At 44.5% G+C, this 20,824-nt stretch overlaps 1 protein-coding gene across 37 annotated transcripts in view; it reads left to right on the top strand.

Annotated features, from left to right (window-relative positions):
* The window catches only part of celf2 (cugbp, Elav-like family member 2), a 174,599-nt gene that overhangs the window by 147,418 nt on the left and 6,357 nt on the right, over positions 1–20,824 (top strand). For 6 of the 37 annotated variants that reach the window (XM_069519756.1, XM_069519763.1, XM_069519761.1 and 3 more), the window contains 7 exons: positions 4,695–4,940; positions 6,568–6,631; positions 11,572–11,706; positions 14,647–14,772; positions 17,634–17,831; positions 19,035–19,178; positions 20,324–20,496. In XM_069519756.1, coding sequence (XP_069375857.1) covers positions 4,695–4,940; positions 6,568–6,631; positions 11,572–11,706; positions 14,647–14,772; positions 17,634–17,831; positions 19,035–19,178; positions 20,324–20,451 — 1,041 coding nt within the window. In that variant the 3' untranslated portion in view covers positions 20,452–20,496. The remainder of the gene's footprint in view (positions 1–4,694; positions 4,941–6,567; positions 6,632–11,571; positions 11,707–14,646; positions 14,773–17,633; positions 17,832–19,034; positions 19,179–20,323; positions 20,497–20,824) is intronic. The other 31 variants (XM_069519772.1, XM_069519769.1, XM_069519762.1 and 28 more) reach the window with 23 other exon arrangements.

The raw sequence follows: 20,824 nt of genomic DNA on the forward strand, positions 1-20,824 counted from the left end.
GTGTTGGGTTTGTGTTGATTTGTGCTTTGCATTATTCACTCCAGTTATAAAGACTCATTTAGCCCTCAGCTCCCTCTGCGCCGCGTTCCATCAACATTTTTTTTTTTTCCACATGACACTTAGAGGCCCACTCGCACGTTATCCTGCCCTCGCCGCACACGCCGTCGCCACGGACGCACACAATCGCTCGAGCACATTCAGACAAGGGCTTGAGTAGAGCGTGAGAGCGGTGTGTTGAAATCTCCGTCAGCTGTGGTGAAGAGAAGCGATGGATACGGACAAAAAACATGAGATGAGATTAATCACAGGATGATGTTAGACAACGTATAAAAAGCTGGATCCTCCCAGGAGCGAGTCACATTAGGAACCTGGGTACCCGGCGTGTAGTACTAATACTGGAACCTTTGTGGCGAGGCTCAACATCCCTGGACACAGGAAAATGTCCGAAACATTCAGGTGAGGCGTCGTCAAAAGCTTTTAAATCTCATTCTCAATAACTTCCTCTCCCACGTCCACTTTTTCTGGACATTCTTAAATTGGACGTTTGCATTCTACATACGGTCCCTCTGGAAAATTTCAGGAACACGTCTAGACTTCAGTTCACGGCGCAGTTTGTGAATCTCTCCGTGTTTTTCTGGCGTGTTTTTTGGAACATTAGGTCAAAGCAACGTGCACAGAGAACTCCCGCCGCTAACACAGCCTCCTGCTGTCCCGTTAGTTAGCGGAAGACGACATGGTTTGACATTTAAAGGCTGCGTGAGTGGTAAATAAACGAGACGGAGAAGGTTCACAGCACATAAACTCTCCTGAAAGCGATGTGAGATTGATTTTCAAGGTAAACCGACCAGAGCTTATAAGTTCAGTTTGTGTGAGTGCTTCTAAACATCTTGGGAAAGATGGGAAGTGATGTGTAATGCTCTCTTCGTGGTTCTTCTGCAAGATTCGGCCTCAGGGAGCGCGGCAGCGTTTATTGGCTGAGTGCAGTCGTGGTTAAGTCTGGAACTTCTGTCTCGGACAAAAGTTTTTTTCCGTGTGCGGACGAGGTCAAACCGCAGCCTTGAAGCAGGTGCTGAGGTTTTTCTCTTTTCCAATAAGCTGCAATTACATCATTATAAGTTTGGATATCGTAATTACACCAGAAGCTTATTGCTGCGTCCGCAGTGTCATTTTGAGACCACAGGTTGTCATGACATCGTGTTCATCTGTCAATCACAGGCGGAGTGTGATACCAGGAAAACCTTCAACGTTTCCCCCTTTACTCCTGAGGAACATTTAATTGTCCGACTTTGATCGTGACCCTGTATTGCTCTTTAATCACCAGTGTGACTTTTATTCATCCAGGCTCATAATACCTCAGTAACAAAGCTGCATTTATCAAATTAAAAAAATAAAATCCTGGTAACTGGACAAGAAGAGCTCAGCAGAAGCAATTATATCTTTTGTATATTGATTAGTAAAGCACCATTCACTGCGGCCAAGGCTGCTCTGTAGAGTTCAAATAAAAATAAAACAAATCAAGTAGAGAAAATAAAAGTAGAAATGATCCGAACAATAGAACTAGTCATCCACAGCCTTGGTGAGCAGAAAATAATTATATAACTGCACTTAATATTAACATTATAAATATATATATGTTTGTACATAAGATTTAAACAGTTATCTAATATAAGGTGGGGTGACGTGACGCTCTAGGGGGCGCTGTTGCTCAGTGAGGCTTCAAAAGTTTTAAAGAAATCCAACACAAGTTTTGCTAAAGAGACAGTCGACCTGTTAAATGATAAAAAACACTGACGTTAAGACAGAAACAGACGTGTTCCCTCTGAGAACTTTATTTTTGTTAAAGATGTGAAAGCTGCGCAGCTCGGGTGAGACTCTGTCTGCAGATAAAAAAAAATAAATGGATGCTTCACCACCAACACAGAGTTAATGACATGTTATTATTAAAGAATACGAAACCAGAGACTATTTAAGACGAAACAGAAGAACAGTGTTCATGGCTGTAAATGAGAAGTCCTCCGCTGAACGACACTCTCACCTGTTATTATTGAACTCACTGTATTTTTAGGTGTTAACAATGTGCAGGAGACTCGTGAAGTACATCCAGAGCCAGAGCCATCACATCGCCCCCTGCTGTTGTCGTTCAATAGCGGCCAATTGAAAACAAATCAGCTGCGTTACAGATTTAGTTTTAACACAACATGAGGTATAATTGAAGAGCAGCAGGATTTTCCACAGACGCACATCAACACAAACACCTATAAAACATCAGCGAAGAGATTCATGGACGATGACGATCTGAAACGATCGCAGTACAAATGTCGGAGATTTCAATCTGTTCACAGTGCAAACAACTAAATTCACGTTTTAATGAGGATTCTCTAGTTCTGGTCTCCTTCACAATAAAACTCCACCCTGTGTTCTCCGGGTTGGAATCTGTCATTTATTTTAGAATGACATAAAACCGAGATATAACAATAGTCCAGATCTGTAAAAAGCAGAACTGAAAACTACTCTTGATTATAAAGTATAAATATATCTGAGGTAAATACTTCATCCAGTTCAATGTCGTCCTCGGATGAATGTAAATAGGATTTTTCATTGGTCAGCGATGTTGTTGTATATGTAGTCACGCAGCGTCTGATGAATGAAAGTTCAAGCTGTTACTAATCTGGGATGAATTATTAAAAATGCCCCTCTGGTGAAATCAATCGCGATTTGTTTTCCTGAGTGAAACCAACCGACGGCTGGAGTCGCCACTTTCTCCGCTCGTCTTCTCGTTTCAGGCCAAAGTTGACAAACGGGCCTTAAAAAAAAAATTCAACGTGCTGCTTTAAAGCGGCAGAACCGGCATCAGCGGGCGCAGGGGCCCCTCGTCCCCCGGCCCCTCTCCCAGGGCAGGACTCTCATTCTGGGCTGAATTTCCCCCGGCTCGCTGGGTGTCAGCTGGAGTAATGAGATATTTAGCAGAGCGGGATAGGGAGCTCCCGTCTCAGGGGGAATCGACTGCAGTGTCGAGGCCCCCGAACTGACACCCCCTCTGAATGCAATTCTCCCATCGTCTCCTCTCCTTTATCTGTCAGCGGTCAGAGTAAAGCGGGAAAATGACTGGTGGAGAGGCGGAGTAAATACGGCCGAGGCGTCGTCAGACAGGAGACATGCTCATTCAGCTGATAGAGTCGAGCCCCGGCCCCACACACACACACACACTGTGAAAAACACAACCTGCCAGGATGTTGCTTATTTGTTTTTTTTTTACTTCCTTTATTTTTCATCTTATTGCAAATTTACAATCTGACTGGTCGTGTCTTATTTAACTATTATAAGAATATGTAAGACTCATCCCCATCGCCCCCTGGTGGCTGAATGCAGCATAAAGATAAAGATGGACGTCATGTCTCCACTTCCTCCTGTTGATCGTAAAATGATCCGGGATATGAACATGGAGGAGGCAGGAATTATGACGTATACTATACGCAAGCCACAAGGGGGCGATCAAGATGATTCTACCATCACGTCTTCCATCTTTATTTTCAGCCTGTGTCCAAAAAAACACCTGATGAAAGACGTGATCCATTTAATTAACTTAGCGAGCTCACACGATACACACATGCATGCAGACTAACGTCAGACACACACACTTGAATTCTGACTGTGCTGCTCTACCTGTAAAATAAATCCCGTCTCTCCCCCGCTGAGGGGGATTGAGTCTCAAACTAAACGTCTCAATCAAAAGCTTTTTATCCTCCGGTGGCAGATCGCCTTTGTTTCACACAGATTTGCCGCTAGTTAGGCTTTGATTGCAGAGTGTGAGTAACGCCGAGGTGTGATAGATTGTGACGTACCGCCTCGGCTTCGCTGTGCTTCTGCTGCAACTTTAATCAGGTGCATTGTGGGATTTTTTTTTTTTATGTTATAGTTGTCAGTACGAGTGTGTACTAGATGTTTGATATGTTACTCACACACACACACACAGACAGACACACACACAGACAGACACACTTCTAATTGTAAATTTTTCGAAATCTACCTCTTACCCTCTCAACCTCTTCTTTAGCCCTCCCAGTCACTTTATCTCATTTTCTCTCTCTTACACACACACACACACACACACACACACACACACACACACACACACACCAAGTCTTTCTCCGTGCGAGGTGATGAAATAGTTGGAGAACACAGGAAATCTGTTTCTGGTGAAACCATTCTGGACTCAGAGATAACTGAGCCCTTGTGGGGGGAAGACGAAAGCCCCACTGGATTTAGAGTCGAGTTTACTTTGTGACTCCGTGTGTGTGTCCCGTGTCAGCGAGTGTGTGCATGTGTGTGCATGTGTTGGTGTGTGTGAGGGAGGTTTTAATTGAAAATAGATTATTTTTTCTTTACTTTTTTGCTGATGCACAGTTTTTAAAATGGAAATGTGTGTTGATTGGTCTTTGTGGAATCAGTTCTGTAAATCCTTCTGTGTGTGTGTGTGTGTGTGTGTGTGTGTGTGTGTGTGTGTGTGTGTGTCATCATAGAAATGTCCCATACAGAAAATTGCTTGACTTTATTATAAGGAAACAAAATATTAATCATTATCATTTAATTATTTGCCGCCTTTATTTTGAACTAAGTTTCCAGTTCCATAACTCTGTCTTGTGTTTTCTTCTCCTCCTCTTCCTCTCCTCCTCTTCCTCTTCCTCCCCCCTCAGGGCTGCTCGTCTCCCATCGTGGTGAAGTTCGCCGATACGCAGAAGGACAAGGAGCAGCGGCGTCTGCAGCAGCAGCTGGCGCAGCAGATGCAGCAGCTCAACAGTGCGACCACCTGGGGGAGCCTGACCGGCCTGGGGGGCCTCACCCCGCAGTATCTGGCTGTAAGGAGAGCCGCCGCGTCGCCCACCATCATCACCACCTCCTCCTCCACCCCTTACTGCAGCCCCGTGGCCAACGCCGCCGCAGTCAGTGCCCCAAACCAAAAACATTCAACTTGAAAAAGTCCAGAAACACGTCTTTTTCCTCCCCTCTTTCTTCTGTTCTTTGATTTCTGCCACTGTTCCCTCCCTCCCTCCATCCTCCTCCTGAGAGCGCTTGGTGGGGAAATGAGGTCTCTGGATAGAAAGATACATCTCAGTGATTTACCACCAAGGAACATTTAAATTTAATTCTCCCTGCAAAAGGTTTCATTTCGATTCTATTGATCATCGTTCTCATGCTGAAATAATCATGTAAATATTACAAATACTTCTTATGGAGGTTTTTATATCAAGATCAGAAATAATTGTGATCGCAAACGAAGTATTTCTTTAGTGTCTACTCAATTTTTATTTTTACAGTGACAGGACATTTCATTTTTCAATATTGAACAAAACCAGAATTCATATTCGATCCTTCATCTCTACATTTTGACAATCTTACATAAAACAATTACATTTTCTTATTATTATTAGTAGTATTATTGTTTCATTATTTATTTTCACTATATCATAGCTTAAGAGAATTCCCCCACTTCTTACACTGAACATTTCAAATCCCATTAGAGAAAAATATTTTGTTTAAAGTTAAAGATGGTTTTTTTCTGAGATTGTGAAGCACGACGATGGAAACACGGCCGTTAAGGCTGAAGCCTGTTTTCAGAGTAATTTTCCAATAGAAGCTATAATTGTGATAAATTCTTGGAGCTTCTTGTGGAATTAAACACAAAGGTATTTGTCTGGGGGACGCTGCGGGGCCCCCGGGAGTCCACAAATCCCCCAATTTGCGAGCGGCTGCAGCAGAAGCTCGTCTGGTAATTTGTTTGATTGGGAACTTACTGAGTTTCTTTGTTTTCAGACGCCTCATTCTCTCGCCCTCGCTCCACAGTCCTCAGCCTTTTCAGGACTCGTCTCGTGCAGAGATTTTGGCTCCAACACTCGACTCATCGCTCTTCAGCTTCCAAATTAAGCTTTAAATGAAACGTCTCAAAAAGGCTGCAGGATTTGATTTTTTTTTTTTTTTTTTATATCCAAACTGCAATTTGCACCTGTCTTGTCAGCAGAGCTCAGACAAACGTCCCGTCTTCACTGGATATTGATTTGTTTTTTTATGGGTACAATTAATAATAATGAGATATAAAAAATAAAAAAAAAAGGTTTTTGTGAATCTTAGATTTTTCAGTCGTCTGTTCTGGAGGAAAAAGAAATTCGCCCGCACACAACAAGATGTTAATTTGCCATTAATTTGAGTCTTTGAACGATGAGTTTTTGACAGCATCAGTATTCCACTTTTGTTTTGGAATCTAATTAGTCAGTTAGATTATAGCTTTCATGCTCAACTTGTCTGGAAGAATCACGGTGGAACACAAACAGCGTTCGCTTAGAGGAGAGATCAAACTATATTAGCAGCTCATTTACTCATCGGGCGCTGATGCAAAAACCACATCGCTAAACCGCTCATTACGAGTTTAGCTTCCCGGCGTAGCATCGTATAGACACGTGTAAAGCTTCCTGTTTCCACTCAGCTCACTGTGTTTCTCCTTTTTCCCTTTTTTTTTTTTTTTCCTGCCTTGTCGCTCATGTTTTCTCTTTCTCTTTTCTCTTTCTCCATCAGTTGCTCCAGCAGGCAACTTCCTCCGGTAACCTGGGAGCCTTCAGCGGGATCCAGCAGATGGCCGGTGAGTCCAAAAGAAAAAAGAAAAAAAAAAAGAAAAAAGAAATCGGTCGATGAACTCCCCTGGAAACACGATCCACTGTGGCAATCCACTCTTTGTTGCACCTCTCTTGTTATTTTTTTTATTTTCACAGACTTCTAAAAAGAGGACCAAAGAGCATAACAGATGAACTCGCGCGTTGGAGTAGGGAGAGATCTTTGCCCTCAAGATTTATTAACTGTTGCTAAGATTTATCTTGATCTTTTAATGAGGCCAGACAAGAGCGGTGCCCTGGGCGTGTAACAGTAACACCGAGGCTTTGTCAGGGATGGATGAATCACAGCGAGGAGGAAAAGTAAAGGCGCCGGAGAAAATGGTTAAAAAAAGTGGGCTGTTGTGGTGGAGACGTTGCACTGCGGGCTGGCGCCATCTACTGTTCTGTTTCTGCGAGGGGGGTCTCTGATCTTTGCATCCGCAGCTTCAAATGAAAATAAGCATATCATTAAAATCTGAGGACAAAAGCAGGCGTGTACAAACAAACTGCACAACAAGGAAGACGACACATACTCAGGGTTCCTGCAGGTTTCAACGCACGAGATTTAAGATCCAGACGTGACGGAGTATCAGAGTCACACATAGAGCAGCACCTCCCTGTAGCTGAAGACGAGTGGGGAGTCTTCATCTTTCTCCCAGACAACCGGAGTTATCAGCTGTCAGTTATCCACATGAGTCTTGTTTGTAGTTTTACTGAGAAAGAGAGAAAACACACAGAGACTTGACATGCTGCAGAAACATGTCTTTTTAATTTTGAAGTGAAATGAAAGTAGCTTTAAATTAACGTTAGTTTGGATCTAGTAATATTTCAACTTATTTCAGCTCATGTTGTTTAACTTTGTCAGATCCTCTGTGTTAGTGACCATAGCTTGAAATTATTAAAGATTTCTGCATTTTGAAGGTTTTAAAATTCAATTTTTAATAAACTCTGAATTCAATTTTCCGCCGTTTGAGTTTAAAGCCAAAATTTAAGAATGAAATAAACTCGTTTCAAGACGTTTTCTTCAGAAATGGGTTGAGTAGGAAATAGGACACAAGGAAATAGGAAAGCGAGTGTTAAGGGACGGTGTGAATCTCTTAGGTGAAGCTAATGCAATAAAAAAACGCGTATTGTTTTAACCCAGTTCTGTTTTAATTTGAGCTCCGAGCGCTGAGCAAGATACAAATCGGTCTTTAAGAAATAAAATTCAAATTCAGGTAATTTAAGACTTTCAGGGACCCGTACTCTCTCACTCTCTCTCTCTCTCTCTCTCTCTCTCTCTCTCTCTCTCTCATCATCTCTTCATCTGTCCCCTCGTCTCTCCTTCCTCTGTTCCCATCCTTCTTTTGCTTTTTTTTCTGTCTGGAAGGTTTCAGCTCTTAGTTTGCAGGGAGACGATAAACGATCTGAGCTTGATGGGAGTTTGTGTCGAGCCTTGTCTTGTGTCGCGTCCCCTCGAGTTTTAAGGCCGTTCACTTTCCTCCTGTGGCTGTTTTTTTTTTTTTTTGAGTTTGTTCTCCACCTTATCCGGAACAAATAAATAGGCTGCGAGATTTGGTGAGTAACGGAGTCTGAATCTGGAGATCCGCTCGTCCTCCCATCTGCGAGAGGGAGAGCGAGCATTAGTGATTGGCAGGAGATGTGAGGCAGCTGAATGACATCTGGTCCCAGTCTTTAACACGAGGAGCCGCCGAGCCGAGAGGCTTCAATTACACCAATGAGCATTCAATTAGACGCAGCCAACGCCAGCCTGGTGCAGCCCGGCGCCGCCATACAGGCTGCACACACACACACACACAACACACGCCTCCTCACACACGTATGTACTCACAGTGTCTCACACACCATCTGCACAGCCCGGATACTCTGATGTGGGAAGTAGATTGTATTTGTCTCATTCTGTCTCTCTGCCTTCTCTCACTCTCTTCTCCTCTTCTTCTCTCGGCTTCATCTCTTCTTTATTCCCCTCTAACCCACTTATTTTTTTTCTCCTGCCTGCTCCTCTTCTCCTTATAACTGTCTGGAAAATGTATGTTCAATGAGGGAGATAGCCTTTGACAAATGCATGTAGGAATTGGTGTTGAGCCGCTTTGAGAGATGGAGGGAGGAGAAAAAAGAGGGTACATGGAGAGAGAGAGAGAGCTGCTGCTGCGAAGTCGTCTCTTGCCATCCGTCTGGCGAAGGGAAAGAAAAGAAGTGTGAAGACTTGAAAAAAAGGGAAAGTGGGCGCAAAGGCAAGTAAGAGTTTGGGAACTGGAAGAAAGGAAAGAAAAGTGACAGACAAACTTGGAATGAAAGAAAGGAAGTAGAAATTAAGGAGGGAAAAGCAATTTAGATACGGGAAATTGGAAAAAAGATAGAAAAGGCAATGGGAGGGCAAGAAAAGGAAATGAGGATGAAGTGGGGATGGTGATGCAGAGAGGGAGGAGAGAAAAAATAGAAAGGACACAAAAAGACAATTAATTAAAGGGAAATAAAAACAGAAAAAGAAGGAGAGCAAAGAGGAAAGTGAATTGAGTTAAAGGAAAAGAAGAAGGGGAAGTAACGAGAGATGAAAGACAAAGGACGGGAGGGAAGAGACAGTGACGGGAACTAAGAGAAGAGAGACAGAAAACAAGAGAGGAGAGAGAGTAATGATTAAAAAGAAAACAGGAGTGAGAAGGAGGGGCAAAGAAAGGGATAAAAAGATAAAGAAAAGAAAAAGACATTACGAGAGGAAAAGAGGGAGAAGTGGAAATAAAGGAAAAGGGAAGTTGGGGTGAGGGAAGTGAACCCTCACCCTCCACCGCTCCACGCTGACTACGTGTTTACACTTGAAAAACACTGAAGTGCTTTCAAAGCGTCTGCGTGGGGACGATCCGAGCCTCTGCGGCCAAATCCGTCCAATCAGCTGCTTCCCAAAGCGGCGGAGTGGAAAAGGCCGGTGAAATTAAAATCTCCTTATGTTCGTATCAAGAGCCGTGAAGAAGAGGAGCTCTCGTCAAAAAAAAAAAAAACAAAAAAAAAAAGGAGCAGAAAAAAAAGAAAAGTCTGAATTAGTGCGAGATTACGAGCAGAATGCGATGGAGAGAACGACGAGCCGCACAAACAGAAATCCATTCCAGCTTTTTGGCGTGTCACAGAAAATCGGAGAGAAAATGGCTTTGAAAACCAGATTGGTTTTGGTTTCGCTGAGTAACCGCGGAGTCACACTCAGGTGTTCACGCTCGTTACTGCACGTCTCACCTCCTGCAGCAGCTCGACTCCGCAAACCTCAAGAGGAAAAAAAAAAAGATCATTCAGACGCTGGTAGTCGTCGCTGCTTCTGTTTTTTTTATTTTGATTTAATTTACCAGTCAGCGCTGCGATGAACCTGACGTGTTGTGATCGGCTGCGGCCGTCAGCCTGGTCGTTCAGGAAGTCTTTGTTTGGATGTGACGACCACGGAGATGGATCTTCTTTGTGGTGTCTTGTTTGTGTGTGTGTGTGTGTGTGTGTGTGTGTGTGTGTGTGTGTGTGTGTACTCCCATGATACTGTATATACATCCAGACTGTATATACGACACACATACCTCACATTGACAGTGTCCACCCTTATAACTTGTTCTCTAACAAACTCATGAGTCAGAGGAAGCTGCTGAGGCCTCATAACGAACACACACTCACTCACACACACTCACACACAAACACACACACTCACACACACACACTGAGCAGATTCACAGTGAGGAGTGTGATGTCATAGCGAGAGCCTGACTGATCCCAACAGAACGCTGATATTGATTTTTGACAGATAGATTTATAAATAGAAACAATTTTTTTATTTATTTAAGTATAAAATTCGTGTTTTTGTGTTTTAATACGAGGTAATTTTCTGATAGTGAGGTTTATTGACCTCCTGCAAAATATCTTGGTTTAAATCCAGAGGTAGGTCAAATGACCAAAGGTCAAAGGTCACCCAGAGGCACCTGAGGCTCCATTTTAAAGCAACACTATAGCTGTGTCCAAACTCAGGGGAGGACACAGTCGACGTGGCCCCTGAAAGGAAGTGGTGTTCATGCATCCGACATGAGACGTCCTGTTCTTATTTTCTACTTGCGTCACCAGCTGGTCAGACTCTAACCGTAGCGTTAGTCGTTAGCTGCTCTGCACTTACTGCCGCTCAGCCGCCCACGTTAGCGACCTCGTTAGAGGCATGGCGGTGAATCCAGGGAAAGTCCGGCCTGAGAAGAGTCGTTTCTCTCCAGCCAAGTCTTCTAATGCGGCTGAATTGAGTTTATCTCCAACATTCAGCAGGAAACCTTTAAAATATGAGGATTTCTAAACAGAGTTTGGTGAATTTGTTCAGCGTTCAGTAGTGTTTCAGTTGAGTCAGAGCTCAACTTCACCACCTGTGGCTGCAGAGGGCGCTGTTGCTCATTCAAAGTTATAAAGTGTTGCTTTAAAATATCGATGTTAACCTCAAAAATCTCAGTCAGGCTCGAACAGGGACCCAATATTTATTTTTACAAGTTCAACTCAGCTCAGTGACTGAGGAGCAGTAATCACATTTGAAAAAAAAAATCAAATCCCAAATAACAAAACCAGAAAAAATAAAATAAAATTTCCGGCCTCTTCCGTTGAGCTTTAATCTCTTTGGACAAAAAAACTAAATTGTCGAGTTCATTTCTGCTTCAGAGAAAAAACCCTGAAACTCCAACAACTGATTTAAACTCATCTGGGAATTATTAGTGGAATCAGCTGTTGAGGTGTTTGTCCTCTCACACTGCGCCACAGACGAACACAGATCATTTCCAGGAACACACGTCCACACACTGTTATCCTTGTTCACCTGCGGACACCAAGCAGCTAACTCATGTTCAGTGACTGTCCCGAGCCGCCAGGTGACCCGGGCCACGCCTCAGCCTCGCTCCCCAGGTTTGACACCACCCTCTTTGGCTCCTCTCTCCAGGTATGAGTGCTCTGCAGTTGCAGAACCTGGCCACTTTAGCGGCAGCAGCGGCGGCGGCCCAAAACTCAGCCAGCCCCTCCACCGCAAACCCCCTGTCCTCCAGCGCCGCCTCCCTGGGAGCGTTGGCCAGTCCAGGTAACGCCGCAGCCTCTCAGGTTGGGGGGCTCCGACGCCGGGGGAGGGGAGGGGGGCCCAAACGCCTGCCTACGTTCTCCGCTCTCCACCGTTGCCATCACCAGTGTTGTCGCCCCACTGTGATCCGAGCACCATCACCGAAACCATCAACCGAAACATAAACCATCATCATTGTTCAGATCCTCGTCCGTGTTGTCGACCCTCTCTCTCTGGTGTGTGTGTGTGTGTGTGTGTGTATCCACCTCCATCTTAAAAGAGAAGCCATGCTGTGTTGTTGATGCGCCGCCTACCTGCGTCCCACACGTCACCTCCTCACCACGTGGCCCAACCACCACGCCATCCCGTGATACACGCACTGTACATGTGTGCGCGTGTGCATGTATGTGCGTTCTGTGCTTCAGTGTCTCGTGTGTCGGAACTGTAGGACTTGTTGTTGTTGTTGTTGTTGTTTCACAGCAGTGTGTGTGTGTGTGTGTGTGTGTGTGTGTGTGTGTGTGTGTGTGTGTGTGTGTGTGTGTGTGTGTGTGTGTTGTGTCTCTGCTCATGGCTGTGGGGGGGAGGATGTAAGAACTACCGGGTTGATGTCAAAACTCGATTCAGGTTAAACAACGCCACCTTCAGATTTCTCTCCCTCCTTTTTTTTCCCACACCGTCTCATCCTCTTCTCTCTACTCCACTCCCCCTCCTCCCCCTCCTCCCCCTCCTCTTCCTCCTCCTCTCTTCTCCTCGTGTTCCCTCTCGTTGCCCTCGTCTTTTGCTGCTGCCCTCCTTTTGACAAGCTCCCTGTTTCTGCTCCATCATTCTCCCCTTTCATGTCGGCTCGGCCTCGCTCCAGCAGCCGTGGTTCTGCCGTCTCTTTTGGAGCTCACTCCCAACAGAGCATGAATATGAAGAGCACCTCCCCTCCTCCTTCACACACACACACACACACACCTCCTCCACGTTAATGCTTGCGCCGCTTGCCATCCCGGTTCGCCCGCTCTCCTCTCACGTCTCTTCCTCTCCTCCCTTTCATCCCAGCTTCACTCTCTCTTCTCTCATCCTCTCTTTATGACTCTGAATATCAGTTCCACCTTGAATGGTTCGCTCTCAGGTTGAGCTGCTCGCTCGTGAATGAGCGGCGCTACGCGTGCATGTGTCAGCGAGACTGAAAGCGTCCCACCGGTTTGATATGTGTTGACGGATCTGCACGGAGACGGAGCGGCGTTTCTGTTTTCACTTTGTCTCGTGGCAAATCCTGCTTTGTTGACATCATCACTTCGATGAAACGCTGGAGGAGAATTTTTAGGTCACGAGCTCTATGCACCATTTCACCCACCACCTCTGACATCATGTACAGTACGACACACGTGTCACAGTGGCGTGTGTGTGTGAGTTTGTCTGTGGTGTGTTTGAGGCCTTGTCTACACTACTGCGGATATTTTCCCCTCGGTTTTTTAAAATCTCTGTCCACGCTATCTCCGTTTTACAAAATATCTCTGCAGACAAAAAACAACTACAAACACTAACATAAGCATTTTCGAACCAAGCACCCTGTCATGTTTAATCCCCGTCCGTGCTAACAAGCCTGAAAACACATATCACGTGACCTCTGCTTGAACGTGCGGGTGTAAACAGGAAGGAATGCACGTCCCGCAAAACATGGGAACTGTGGCAGATTGCTCGAGTAGCCGCTCGTCTCCTGCATGTGTAGAAAAGTTGTATCCTTGTAAAATGCAGAATCTTGAAAAACTCTGTGGACGTGAGGCTCAAACGGGAAAAACTGCGACATGCAAAATATCCGCACTCGCGTGGACAAGGCGTTTGTGTCAGCGACGGTTGTGAACATTTTCAGGTGGTTTATATGTGAAGCATAAAAAGTCTCTTCAGGTTGTGCTCTTGCTTTTCTGTACATACGTCTGTTTCTGTTCTGGCTGGTCCTTGTGGGTTTGTTTGTTTTAATGCCATTACAGCTTCACCTTGAATGCAGCAATCCTCTGATTTACCAGCTTCAGTGAACAAACCATACAGAACTCTGGTTCTGGTGTTTTTCATCTCAGAGCTTTTCAGAAGCAGGGTCAAGGTGCTGCAGCTTGTTAGATTAAATAAAGGTGCTACTTGTAATATTCAGTGTGCCGTCACGTCAACAGATCCATGAAACGAATGAGACCACTGCGGAGAAAACTGCTTCAACTCAAGTGTTCTCGTCTGGAAGATGTTTTCTCCGTTCACACCGACTTTCTCTCGCTCTCGTCCTGACACTCAGAACGCTTCAGCTCTCATCGCACTTGAGGATTGTTTCCTCTGTGTCTCCAAAGAAAATCTGAACACACAAATCCTGCAAATGAGGAAATGTTCAGAGTCTGTAATAAAAACTTCGGCCTGAACGGCTGAATTTTTTAAATGACAAAGAGACAAAACCAAAATAACAGGTTCAGACTGAAAGCTGAGAAAATGTCCTTAGTTTCACGAGTCATGTACATTTACATTCCTCGATTCTTCTGTCCTCTAATTTGGTTGGAACGTCACAGCCAGACTTTCAGTAATCTGAAAAATAATTAAAAGCAATGATTGGATCCTAAAATTAAATAAATTAACAACGGTGAAAAATCTGTTTAGAAAATTGATGAACTCAACCTGGAAATCGCTGCAGACAGATTCTGTTTGTGTTTCCTGACGATGCTGCCTCCATCTCTTATCAATCCTCCAGTTTCCTCAGCAGTGGTTTCAGATGTTTCCAGTCATGAAATACAGAATCCATGTGAAGCATCCTCTTCATGAATCCTACAAAGCTGCACGAGTTTTTAATTTGTACGTGATAAGAAGCCTTCACCTCTACGTCTTGTCGAGGTTTGTTCATTGCTTTTATAACACGTCTGCTTCTTTGTCTCCTCCTCTCCCTCTCCTCTCCTCTCCTTCCTCCCTCCCTCCCTCCTCTTCCTCTCTCCCCTTCCCGTGCAGCGGGCACAACAGCCAGCTCCAACGCCGGTGCCATGAACTCTCTGACCTCTCTCGGCACCCTGCAGGGCCTGGCAGGCGCAACCGTGGGCCTGAACAACATTAATGCACTAGCAGGTAGCGTCAACAGTGAGTATTCACCCTCTCATCAGCCACTCCACCCCCACCGACACCTCCACCTGCGACCACACCCACCCACCTGCAGCGCCATCCCCTCCACCTGCGAGTCGATGCAGAGAGACGCACTGTTACAGACACAACACGCCCGTCGCTGGAGTTTGACTCTTATGGATTTTTGAAGGCCACGTCATTTTATTTTGAAATTGAAAAAAACAATTTCTCATATTTAATGAGTTTGTTTTTTTTTTTTTACAAATTTAAAGAGAAGAGAAAGGAGAAATTCAAACTTCACTTAAATCCGTCAAGTCGTCAAACTCTGTCAGTGGCGTATCAAAGTCTCGACAGGAAACTGGACATCAGCTTTGAATTAATGGAGATTTAAATGAGTCAGTTACACATTCAACTCCATATTTTGACCAAGTGGAAGAAAACGTGAGAACGAAAAAAGATAAAATAGAAGAAAAGATTTTGGAGAAAAGAAGAAGAGAAACAACAATGTGTAGTTTCCTCCTGTCGTCTCTCTGTTTGACTCGTGAATAAACTGTCCTCACTCTCTCATTGATGCTGCCTCACTCATTCGTCTGGACACAGATATTTCATCCATCATCCATCCATCCATCATCCATCCATCCATCTATCTCTCCATCCGCTCCCTGGTTGTGTCCGGGGGTTGTGCTTGCTGTAAGAGTGCTGGTGTGTCGTCCCGGCAGAGTTGCCGTTGTGCTGCTGTCACCTCACGTCACCGTCTGCGTGCGACCGTGTTTAACATCGTGTTGGTTTGTTTGTGTCGTTGTTGTTTGTGTTACTTTCAACGTTTCAATGGGCACAAAAGACAAAACTCAAACTTTATTTTGTTATAAGAGAAATCGTAATATTTGCGTGAATGTTAAAATTTTCATGGGACTCAAAACTTTTATAGGATTCTGATAATATCCCTTAAAAATCCAACAAGAGATTAGTGAAATAAAACACAACACATCAAAATTCAATGGGTTATTTCTTGTCCCGTCCAAGTTTCGTGGCAATCCGTCCCGTAGTATTTTGCATAATCATGCTGACAAACTAACAAACACTAAAAACATTAAATTTGACCTTTGCGCTAGAAAAAAATTTAAATGTCAAAACCTACAGTTGACATTTTCCATTCTCGGTAAATATTATATTTGTTCCTACCGGAATCTTTGTTCTCGGAACGATGGCAAAGGATAATACTGGGAAACTCAGTGTTTAAAATCCAGTGCAATGACTTTTAAATGTTTTTCAAAGCTGCTCCATCAGTTGCTTTAAAAGTCTGGTCGGAGTGTGTGTGTGTGTGTGCGTGCGTGCGTGTGTGTGTGCGTGCGTGTGTGTGTGTGTGTGTGTGTGTGTGTGTGTGTGTGTGTGTGTGTGTGTCCTGCCTTTGACCTCTGGGGAGACGAGGCTAGGATCTTAATCAGTGCTGTTATGACAGCAGAGATCTTGTACTACCGGCCTCTTCCTCCACATTATTCTCCTCTGACCTTTACCGCTCCTTGGCCTGAGTCGCTGCACCGCTCTGCAAATCATATATACGCGTCTACACACAGGGAACACAGGAACACGGGAACATGGGACGCACACACGTGCTCGTCCCTTCAGTCGGAACAGGTCTCTTTCGTTTTGCATCCCATTTTGTCCCCTGCTAACCCCCCCCCCCCCCCTCCGCCGCCGACCGCCCTCATTTAAACACATCTAGGCTTTAATTGAATTGCAAAGGTCACCGGTGCAATTATTCCTGAATAAATGAGTGACCTATAATGCGGAGCTCCGCGGTGGTAATTTATTTCACTGTGTCTGACGGCGAGGCGACAGGACGCCGAGCCAATGTCAGACCCCCTCAGACAAGTTGCCCTCCATCGTGATATTAAGCCGTTACAAGCAACTAATGAGTGTTACCGCTACGTTGCCTTCACTTTTTTAAAAACCGCCCTCTGCTCTCCCCCGCTCCATGTGCCTGTCCTCACCCCCCCCCCCCACCCCCGAAAGTGAGACATCACCGGCTGGAAAAGCGCCGATTATCAGACGCCGCTCTGAGAAATTGTAAATCATGAAGATGGACACTCGTCTCATCGATACCCACACAGCTTCGATTCCTGTTGAAAAATCCCCCCCCCCCTCTCAGATCAGCTGTGCTCACATTTTGTTCCATCACTGGCAAATCAGCAGTATTGATTTAGCAATGCAGCTTTATTTGTAAAACACATTTCACTTACAGGGCAATTCAGAGACTCCATCGAAAAACTGGGAAAACAGAAATCCAAAGACATGAGACACAAAGTTCAAGATAAAGAGAGAATAAGTGTAAAAGTACAGTGAAAGAGAAGAGAAGGAATTAGATGACGTCACTCGTTGTGAACTTGATAATCTCAACGTGTGAATTTAAAGAGAATCAGAACGGAGATTTGATCCGTGTCCCTGCTCGTCTGTCTTCATGCCATCGTTCACGTGTTGTCTTTGTGTGGACACTGTGTGTGTGTGTGTGTGTGTGTGTGTGTGTGTGTGTGTGTGTGTGTGTGTGTGTGTGTGATACGCTGTGTACTTCCTTTGTGGAGTACACCTGTCTGCAGCTCTGGCTGTCATCAGCTACACTCATACTGTACTTTATTGTGTGTAAACTAAATACTGTGTGTGTGTCCTGTGCTCTGTTGTGTTATAGATAAATGGTATTGATGTGTCTGTTGTGCGTTGTGACACGTACGTTACTGTGAAGTCTGTGTGAGCGTCACTATGTGTGTGTGTGTGTGTGTGGTAACAGTTGTGTACGTGTATGTGTGATTAAAAACACAACCTTCAATGGGAGCGCTAACGAGTAAGTGCACTCTTCTTTCTTTATTGTTGGGTTTTATGTAAAGTTGCTCAAATGCTCTCAGGTATGGCGGCTCTAAACGGAGGCCTGGGCGGCGCGGGGCTTACCAACGGGACGGCGGGCACCATGGACGCGCTGACGCAGGCTTACTCAGGGATCCAGCAGTACGCCGCTGCAGCGCTGCCCACCCTCTACAGCCAGTCCCTGCTGCAGCAGCAAGGGGCCGCGGGCAGCCAGAAAGAGGGTCAGTAACACGGGGCCACGTGACCGCTGCTCAGTGGGAGGTCGATTTCACACTGTTACAGAAACACGGAGCACAAACACGTTCGCAGTGTTTCCTGCAGGACTCGACCACGTGGCGCTTTTCAATGCAGCTGAAACCCGATTGTTATTATTACTATTGTATTATTGTTGTAAGTACGATATTAATCTTCTCATGGACAAACTACGTAGACGTGATTATTTGATAATTAAACTCATTTCAAATTTTATTTTATCTTGAAAGTTAACCCCGTGTTATTTTGTCTCGTCAAATATGATTGCGTATTTGAAACCATTTAAATTACTTTTGAAAGATATACAGTTGTTAAATTATTCTTCAGCCAAGGAATAAAATCTTAATTTCTTAATAATCCTTAAACGTCAAGGATTTTCTTTTTTTACCAAATCCAAAATGTACAGTGGATATGAATTCGTTGCAGAATCATATCATCAATGTTCCGGTTGATAATTGAGCATTGATTTGATTATATGATAAATAGAGAATATATATATATATATATGTCCATCAGCGCTGTGGCAAAGTGGCACAGAACCTGAGGGCAGAAGTAAAATTTACCCCAAAGCTTTCGACGACAGCTCTGAATACAAATCAGATGATGAAACCTCTCGTAAAACAAATAGAGCCACATCCTGTTTGTTTGTGCACTTCTCATCTCGGCTTCCAACAAAGATAAATTTGCAAAGATGCTCTGTGTCTTTGTCAGTCCATGAGGGGGATCAAAACCCACCGGGGAGACGAAGACGTGACAAATATCCGGCTCCCCCCCCCAGCTTCGTTTAGCAGTGGAGTTTAATGACTCCGAGAGATGTGACCTGTCGGGATTATCAGGACGTGTGATGGAAGCAGGGAGGTCGATCTGTGACACGAGACGCTGAATGAGTCGAAAAGCAGGAAAAACAGGGAACTGGCAGAAATATAATCGTTAAATAAGAAAAAGTAAAAGCTTCCGTCTTTGTATAATGTTCAGTGCAATTGCAGAATGTTGTTTGAAAGCAATAACAAACTCAAGGTCACGCCATATTGTGCTAAGCGGCGTTCTTCACCCCGTTCCTATGACGACAGCGCACACAATGCAGCGCTGCGTCTCCTGCAGCTTTGCTTGAATGAAAGAAAAACGGTCTGACCTGAAACCTGCTCTGCATCTCCCTCCTTCCTCCCCGCCAGGTCCCGAAGGTGCCAACCTGTTCATCTACCACCTGCCCCAGGAGTTCGGAGACCAGGACATACTGCAGATGTTCATGCCTTTCGGAAACGTGGTCTCTGCCAAAGTCTTCATCGACAAACAGACAAACCTTAGCAAGTGCTTCGGTACGGCTGCAGCACAGGCGTCGGTGTGAGCTCCCGAAACATGGGAGACAAACACAAACGCCTGCAGACTTCTTTTCTTTTTCTTTGCTAGTCGTGTCTCGCTCATGACGAACGGGAAGATGAAAACTTTCTTTGAGATATTTGTGATTTGATGTCAAACCTCTTTCCCATGTGATGTGAAATTAGCAGTAAATTCAGTCGTAACAGTGACTTAAAGTCAGATTTATGTACATGGCACATTAACAGGAGCTCATAATCATCAACACAAGCATGGGTAGAAAGTACAAGTACACAGTAAAATACAAGTACACAGTAAAATAACATGAACAGAATCATAAGACAGACTACAGTGGGATTTTTTGAATTCACAGTATTTCTTATCGCCGTTATTTTTGCTTTGCTCTGGACGTTTGTTTCACTTTCGTCTGGCTTCATTCTGTCGTTGTCTCGTTGTTGCAACAACTCGTGCCGTTTCCTCACGGGAGGCGTTGAGGTTTAATCTTTTCTTATTGTGTAGCAGAGGTGTGTTTTAATGTTTTGTAGATGGAAATGTAATCAAATCTCAAGACACAGACGAACATGGTGTGGGTGTCTCGTGTAGCGTTTCAACATCAGCTTACTTTGGCGCCTTAATTATGAGGAAGTACAGTTACTGTGAGTAGAATACCACGGTCTCGCAGACAGTCTCAGAATAGGAGGGATTCAGAGGAAACAATGAGGATTGTGGGAAATAACGTAAATAATAGATAACATAAATACGAGGTTTTGAGAGTTTGAGACCCGAAAAGCTTGTGTCCTTCTCAAAGCACATTCATTTGTGTAGTTTAGCTCATTCCTGGTTGATCCTCTGATTGTTATTTGGTCCCATACACACAAAGAAAGCTTAATGTGCCGTTTGACGTAACTTCAGACGACATTAAATACTTGTCTGTTCTAATGTGTACGTTTTAAAATGTCACCTTCAAACAGAAATATATGGGAATAGCCTCTATCTGCTTAAATTATCAAAAACAACCAAATCGACCAGAAACTCCAGCGTGCAAATCTGAAAAAATACCAACTAATCTTTAATTCTTGAATTGAATCTGTCGTCTCATTCTTCTCAATTAATGTAATTTCTCTACTTCCCTCCGGTGTCTCCGCAGGCTTTGTCAGCTACGACAATCCAGTGTCGGCGCAGGCAGCCATCCAGGCCATGAACGGCTTCCAGATCGGCATGAAGCGGCTGAAGGTGCAGCTGAAACGCTCCAAGAACGACAGCAAACCGTACTGAGCTTAGCACTAGGGTCTATCTGCTCCCCATGTTAGCACTGCTAGGGTAAGTCCCCCCTCAAAAAAAAAATGAAAATGGAAAAGAGAAAAAAAAAAAAAAAAAGAAACAGCAAACCGAGCCACGACCTCTCTACACAGGGACTGGGGCGGGTGGGGGGGGGGGTGGATTGAAGGGAGTGATGGGAGGGAGGGAGGGGGAGACGACCTACAACCGCCCCGAGGGAGACACGCACGCCTTGTTTTTTTTTAATTTTCTTTTTTTGGAGATTCTTATGTTAGGTTTCAAGTATTATTATTTATTACAATTTTATTTTTTTGACACACATGAACGCTTCCATTACGTCATTACTTTGTGCAGTTTTTTGGGTTTTTTT

This window comes from Paralichthys olivaceus, chromosome 23 (assembly GCF_024713975.1).
Source record: "Paralichthys olivaceus isolate ysfri-2021 chromosome 23, ASM2471397v2, whole genome shotgun sequence".
Lineage (NCBI taxonomy): Eukaryota > Metazoa > Chordata > Actinopteri > Pleuronectiformes > Paralichthyidae > Paralichthys > Paralichthys olivaceus.